This window comes from Lagopus muta, chromosome 4 (assembly GCF_023343835.1).
Source record: "Lagopus muta isolate bLagMut1 chromosome 4, bLagMut1 primary, whole genome shotgun sequence".
Lineage (NCBI taxonomy): Eukaryota > Metazoa > Chordata > Aves > Galliformes > Phasianidae > Lagopus > Lagopus muta.
The window spans coordinates 69,520,364-69,527,382 of record NC_064436.1 but is presented as its reverse complement, the minus strand read 5'-3'; the positions used below and the strand labels follow the sequence as shown (position 1 = coordinate 69,527,382).

Genomic DNA, 7,019 nt, shown 5'->3' with positions numbered 1-7,019 from the left:
TCTCTCCTGTGCAGAGGACAGGAATGATCTGTTGGACGGGGTGACCCTAGAGAGTGATGATGAAGGCAGCCTGGTAGCAAGGATCTCCCTTGCCATCTGCTCCTAGCAGGCTGCAAGAGCTGGAAGGGCTCTAAATGAACACAGGATTTGAGTATTGATTATTTCCTTTCCCAGCACGGGCTCACGCACATATCACAGATACAAGCATTTGAGAAGAAAACGCAGAGCCAGACATGTGCCTTTTTATATGCCTACTGATTTCATAAATGCCTTTACTCAAGATTGACTCGTTGTCCCTGCCCTCCTAGCCCTGCCAGGCATTTCTGTTCCCAAAGACAGGACCTTGCTGATATGCAGGCTTTTGGGAGGCAGCTGTTGCAAAGATGATTGCTTTATTTTGCCCTCTGTAATTTATGTTTATGATCCTGGGCAGGAACACAGCCTTCGGTCGGAAAGCAACCAGTGGCCATTCCAAAGCTGCTTTCACCTTACGGAACATTTCCACCTCCAGCCACGATAACAAAGTAAGTAACATCCCAGCATCCAGGTTTGCTTTCCTCCCTGGTCACGATATTGTGGTGTGGCATTTCCCTCTAGCAATGGGGCTGGTGTTCTTCCTTGTGTCTGTGGTGTGAGCCCTTTTAGCCTTCCTGCTAAAAATGGATCTTTTGAGCTTTGTGTGCCCCAAAAGATCTCATTGACTTCTAGGATACTCTGCAGGGAATTGACCCCATCCCCATGGCAGAGTGAAGCTGATGGCTTCTCACTGTTTCTATAGGCAGGCAGACACTTCTGCTGGTGGTTGCTGCATCTCTGGTGGCCTTGGGATCGCCCAAGCCAAGAACCTAGAACCTGTCTCCCTAGGAAAATGAACTTAGGTTTTTCCTTTTCTCATCTCTGCAGGCAACGCGGGCTGCATTCCCCCCCAAAACCTGCCCTCGCCAACCTGGCTTCCAACCCATCAATGTTGTCCATCCCTTTCGTCCACCTCCTCACTCCATCCCTCCACGCCCAAGGGACCCCAAGCCTGCCAGGCCACCTCCTCCAGCTGGCAAGTCACCCCTGGTCCCCACCAAAACGGTCGTCTCTCAAGCAAAGCTGCCTCCTCCTAAGAAACCTCTTCCATCCAGCCCTGTGAGGACCCCAGTGGTGAGTTGTGTTGGCTGGCTGGTCTTCCCTGCCAGAGTTCCCCATTTTTGGCTGCCTGTGGCTCTGTTGGAGTGGACACTGTTGGGGAGTTGCCATGGCATCCTAAGAGATGAATCTGTTGCAGTGCTGAAGAAAGCTCGGTAGATGCTGAGAATATTTTAGGGTACTTTGGGTACAGTTGTATGCTTTGAAACATGCAACAGGGACTGGGACGTGATGATCCTTGTGGGTCCCTATCAACTTGGGGTATTCTATGATTCTATGATCTCAGCTCTACAAAAGGGGTTATAAAACATCACTGGAGGCTTCCCTAAGGACGTTGTCTCTCCTTAAACATTCTGTGATTCCAGGTAGGTCCAAAGCACCAGCCACCACGTCGGCCACTGCCTGGATGTCCTTTTCTGGCCAAAGAGCTGCCTCCTGCACATGGACAGACCCTGCTGGTCACGGTCCCTCCTACCAACTTCAAGGCCTTTGGTACAAGTGCCATGAGCCACTCTACGAGGCCATCCAAGTAAGTTGAAGGAGGAGTTGAGTTACTTCCCAGCACACCGGGGCCATGCAGGCAGACACAGCAGGGTCTCATGGGTCATGTTTGTGTGGGACATCCTAAATTTCAGCATGGTGTGCCCTGGCTTGCTTTTAGTTCCCTCATCTACAGCATGGCCTGCATTTTGTGGTAACTCTGTTCATGGCAGGTGGGGTCAGAACTAGATGATCTTTAAGGGCCCTTCCAATCCAAGCTGTTCTATGATTCCATGATTCGATGATTCTCATAGTCCTCCCCAGTATGTCTGGTGTGTTGGGGGTCTGTGCCTGCTGCTGGGGCTGAAGAGCAACTTGAAGCCCACCAGGCTTGAGGGAACCTGGAAAATGGCTTTGGTGCCCAGCTTCTAGGGGCAACAGCAACAAATAGGAAGGAAATCAGTTGATCCCCCAAATCCTGCCATGTGGGGAACAACTGCAAGCCAAGAATTTACCCAAATGTTGACCCTACCATCAACCCCATGCCCATAGTGCAGGAGAAAAGCCTTCCTGTGTGTTAGAGCACCCACAGGCTCGGAATCTGTGGCCATGCCTCCACCTGCTTGGACATTGAGGGGTTTGGCCAAGGTTGGTCAATGGTGACCAGGGTTTGAGTTTTTGGTCCTGTTGGGTCGTGATGGATTAAGGGGAATACCATATTTTGGTGGGTGCATGTGGCTTCGCCTCCTGGAGCGTGAGGACTTCTGGTTTGCTGCTGGGGGACAGTGGAGAGATGGACAATGATGGTCTCTTTCATCTTTCCTCCCTACAGGCCGATGCCACCTCAGAGGTGAGTTGCAGAATGCAGGAATATGGGGGACCTAGTGCACTAGGTTTTGACCCGTCAAGCTGGAGTTTAAATGTCTCCCTTCCCAGAATCTCATAGATTAATTCCTTTCAACTCGTGCTGTACTGCTGAATTCGATGAAAATGGGTCAGTGGGCACTTTTGTATCCCCTCATGATAGCCAAGGCCTTATCCAGCCATGTAGGGAAGATGCCATGTTGAACTAACGTTGACCCTCATCCCCAGACAGTCTAATTACTGCTTTGATCTTCTCAAACTATTTTAGGTCCATGTTCCTTTGTGGTTACCACCACAAGGAGGCTGAATGTGCCCCAAAATTCTCAGTGTAATTCAATCTCTTCAAATTGTCTCTCCTAGCAGATAAAATAAGCTTGTTCTCTGGTCCAAAAAGAGAAAGGTTTGGCACATCTCTGCAGCTCGACCTGGCTCCCTCCAAGATAAAGCACTTTTGCCCTTGCTGTTTTCAGCCATACAATTCTGAACCAATGCCAGCTTCAGGAAGCGTAGACTGGCAGGGCCAGATGTGCTGGGAAGTGGGATGTACCATATCCCAGTCCTGATTCATTACTAGGCACTACCAGCGTGGTAAGAGATAGGGAAATGTCCTTCCTGGTTGGCTGAGGTGGGCAATTTCATGAGTTCTCAGACTGTGGGGTCTTTCTTACAAAGGCCAGCTTGGTGACATCTCTGGTAGTGCACAAACCGCCTTGGTTGTTCTTGAGAAGCCGAGAACCCCTTGGGAGACATCTCTCCAGCAGCAGGTAGGCTCCCAGGTGTCACCACTGGTTACTGCCTGGTGCCAACATGTGCTTTTGTCTCCTGTCAATGTATGGAGGATATGCCTAAGGCCAGCACCTCAAAGCAATACAGTCTGGGACTGTAAAAAATGAGAGAGGATGTCTGTGACCGGGACAATCTTGGATCCTCTCTGATCTCGTGGACAGCAGCAGATCTTCCCTTCCTGAGATGTGAAAGGATGGTTGTGATGGAGATGGTGGATGCTTGGTCTCTCTGCGCTCTGTTGAATTGTTTCCTTTCTCTTTTTACTCGCTCTAGGCCAGTCCCAGCCATCAAAGTCCAATCAACCTCCTTCCCCTTGAAGAAGTGACAAACCAAAGGACACCTTAAGCCCATCCTTCCTGAGCTGGCTCTCCCAATTTGCACTGCTGCTGGCGACAGGGGTCTTTTATTCCTCTCATTTTATTTGTTGTTGGGTTTTTTTTTTTAATTTTTAATACCAGAGGACTATTTTTATAAGACAGAGTGAGTACTCAGCACAAAACAGTAGTGGTGGGGGGAAGAGAGGGGAAATTGGTACCATGGTATAACTAAGGGTTGCAATGTGGGGTTACCATGGTGGAAACTCCACCGCAGCTCTTGCCATCACTTCTTTGCCAGTTCACCCACCAGCTTTGATTTCTTATTGACGTTGCACATGGGCTGGTTGGGGTGACCTGGGGTCAACTGAACATCCAACACTGATGAAAGATGCTGACAACGGCAAAAGCTGTGTAATATCCTTCTAGCTACCTCCTCCTTCTCCTCCACTCATGGTGAGATCCCCCACCACCACCCATGGCCACCAGAGTTCAATGCTGGGCATTGTCTCCGGAGAGACATTTGCCATGAGACAAAAACAGTTGCCAGTTTGGACTGTGCCATCTGGTGCTGAGACACATCCGTGAAGGATCCAAGTTCTCAGGCTCCTCCTGGCCCCTTACCTGATTGCACAAGAGCAAACAGTGACAATCCTGGGGCCGCACCTGGAAGGAGAAGCCATCTGGGAAACGGTTTAATGTCTGCAGTGCTGGTGACAGCTGGTGCTTTCAAGGGGCCCAGGAGCTCTTCAAATACGTTACGTTTTTCCCCACTCATGGGACAAGCCCAGAAGTGGTTTGTGAGCTGCTATCACTGCTGTCTGAAGTGGGAAGGAGCCACAAGCCAGGAACAAGAGCGGGAAGACATCCTGCCTGTGCTTTTGGCTTGCATAAAGGCCTTGGCCAAGCCATTGCGTCTCTCTGTGCCTCAGTTCCCCCCGCCTGTGAAATGGGGGGTAATGCCTACCTCACAGGGATGTTGTGAGGTTTGATGAACTGATGTCTTGAAAGGGCTTTACAATCCTCAAATGAAAGGTGCTCTTGACTTGCACAGTACTATTCCGTGCCAATTTCCTATGACTTGACACGCGGCTCTGTCAGGGTCTGTAATGAGAACAAGAGTACAGTCCCCCAGCTCCTCCGGCTGTTTTCTTGCTCACAAGTCCCCCAGCCCTCCAGATATCAAGAACTCTGGCTCTCCCACCATACCACTGCAAACAGCCATCCCTGCAGCCCCTCCATTGGCTTACACCTGGGGTTGTCGGATCCAACGCATCGACAAACCTGGGTTAGAACCCACTGTGCCTAGGATTAAGCTTTTTGGGATGTGTCCAACCAATGACCATGTGCCTTGCTCATGGTATAGGCTCAGGGATGGCCCTCAAGAAAGCATTCTGCTGTTTCATTATCCCCAGTATTACAAAATGGCTGTGGTTAAGTCAACCTAAAACATCCTTTCTCTCATGGTTATTATTATTATTATTATTATTATTTTTAATTTTGAAGTATTTACTCATGCTTACTGGTCTTGTCTGAAGTACCTTCACATGATTCACATCATTCCATACCAGATCCAGCTTCATGGAATCATTTAGTTTGAGGGAGACATCTTGAGACCATTCCCAGCTGACCTCCAGAGGATGGGATAAATGAGCAGGTCTATAAACCTGCCCAAAGTCCTGTTCTTTTCTGTGATCTCCAGCCTACAGAGCTGCTGTATCCTTCCCTCTGTGTAGGTGTTAGAAGAGGGTTAAACAATTGGAGAGTGTTTGGAGAAGTCACTGCAATGATGAAGGGACTGGAAAACATTTTCTTAATTACTTGGATCATTTAGCTTAATGACAAAGTGAGAGATGTGGATGCTGCAGTCAGAAAACCGCCTTACTTTGGAGGGGGCACTTGGATGGTTGCATCAAGCTGGTGCAATGCCCCTTGCCTTGGAGTCTTGCCCTTCAGTGCCATCCCACTCCCTTTATCTCCTCCTGTTGCAGGTGGGGAGCAATGGGGATCTCGACCTCTACCGCTGCCCAAAGCTCACCAGCATTGAAGAGGCAAGAAATGCACCTTCAGGGACTAAATTTAAGTTATTCAGGCTGGGAAGCGATTGATAGAAACTTCAGTTTGTGATCTCAGGGGTCCTACAAGGTCACGATAGCTCTGCTCAGCAGCAAATGGTGTCTTCACTCTTCTCAAAGACCATCTACGTCCCTGGGAGTTGTCTTAGCAGGCACCAATGGCTTTTCCTCAATGCAGACTGGTGCAGAACCATCAGAAGGGATTGTAATTTGGGGATGGCGCGTGGCAATCTGTTTGGTAGCTCTGACCGACCTGAGATGGTCACAGGGAGTGCAAATAGATGATGTCCACCCTGATGCACCGACAGCATAACACGTGGCTCATGGGACAGGCAGGAGTTGTGTCCTGCTTAGAGAAATTAATGCATCCACGGAGGGTTTTGGGGTGTTGGGATGACACTAGGTGGCAGCAGATGACCAGGAAAACCCTGTGCTCAGCCTTTCGTCTGAATGCTGCTGGGATATTCCAGGGATGAGAGCTTCAAGAGCAGTTTTTCCCCCTTGTTCTCTCTCCTAGCCCCATGATCTGCAGTCCCTTTAGAAGTATATGCAAGTATCAGCTTGCTCTGCTGACACACTGAGCACGAAGTTCAACATTTTCATTGGAAAATGGCAGCAGAAAGCAAAAGAAAACCACCAAAAAAATCCCCCCTTTTTTTTTTACCTTCATCCCCTTGATGCTTGTGGGGCTTCTCCCACCTTTCCTGCTGGATCATCCAACTCAAATGTCACACTGCATTATTCGACGTTGGTGTGGATGTCTCTCAGGACAAGTATCCACCAAACACTGCGTCTCTTGGAAGGTCGAGCCTGGCTGTTTCTCCACCAGGGAGAACCTGAGGCTGTGGTTATGGAAAGGTGCTGGATCTCCCCTCCTTCAGAAAGCACTTGAGTCAGGGCTGAGGCTGAGAGGCTCTGACTAACGCTGGAGCAGTGACTTGAGCAGACCTTCTGCACTGACTGTGCTCTGATAGTTGTGCTGACCATGTGGGAGAGCCTTGCAAGATTGCAAGATCGAAATGGCAAACACAAAACATCCTGACTTGCTCACAAGGAAATGTCTACATCAAATTCAACAGCCTTACATTGCTGGAGGGAGCAATCGTGTTCTTACTTTCCAGTAGCAAACAGGAAGACAGTATGAGCCACCCCATGGGTTCCCCTAGCCTGTATTTGATTTCCAAAGGCAGTCAGGGGAGATGTGGAACAAAACCCATCTGCTTTCAGATTGTAGCCTGAGCCCTGATAGATTCTAGTGTCAGCTCTTTGCTCTGATTCATGTAATTGCCACTGTGTTCTTCAACTGTCCAGGGGTGGAGGACCCAGGGTTTTGCGTCTTCCTACCAGGTCCCTAATGTTTTCTCCA

General features: G+C 49.4%; 1 protein-coding gene across 1 annotated transcript in view; it reads left to right on the top strand.

Annotated features, from left to right (window-relative positions):
• The window catches only part of ADAM33 (ADAM metallopeptidase domain 33), a 27,655-nt gene extending 21,080 nt beyond the window's left edge, over positions 1-6,575 (top strand). The window contains exons 20-24 of the mRNA XM_048943624.1: positions 434-524; positions 904-1,149; positions 1,500-1,663; positions 2,447-2,464; positions 3,538-6,575. Coding sequence (XP_048799581.1) covers positions 434-524; positions 904-1,149; positions 1,500-1,663; positions 2,447-2,464; positions 3,538-3,589 — 571 coding nt within the window. The 3' untranslated portion in view covers positions 3,590-6,575. The remainder of the gene's footprint in view (positions 1-433; positions 525-903; positions 1,150-1,499; positions 1,664-2,446; positions 2,465-3,537) is intronic.
• The last annotated feature ends 444 nt before the right edge of the window (positions 6,576-7,019 follow it).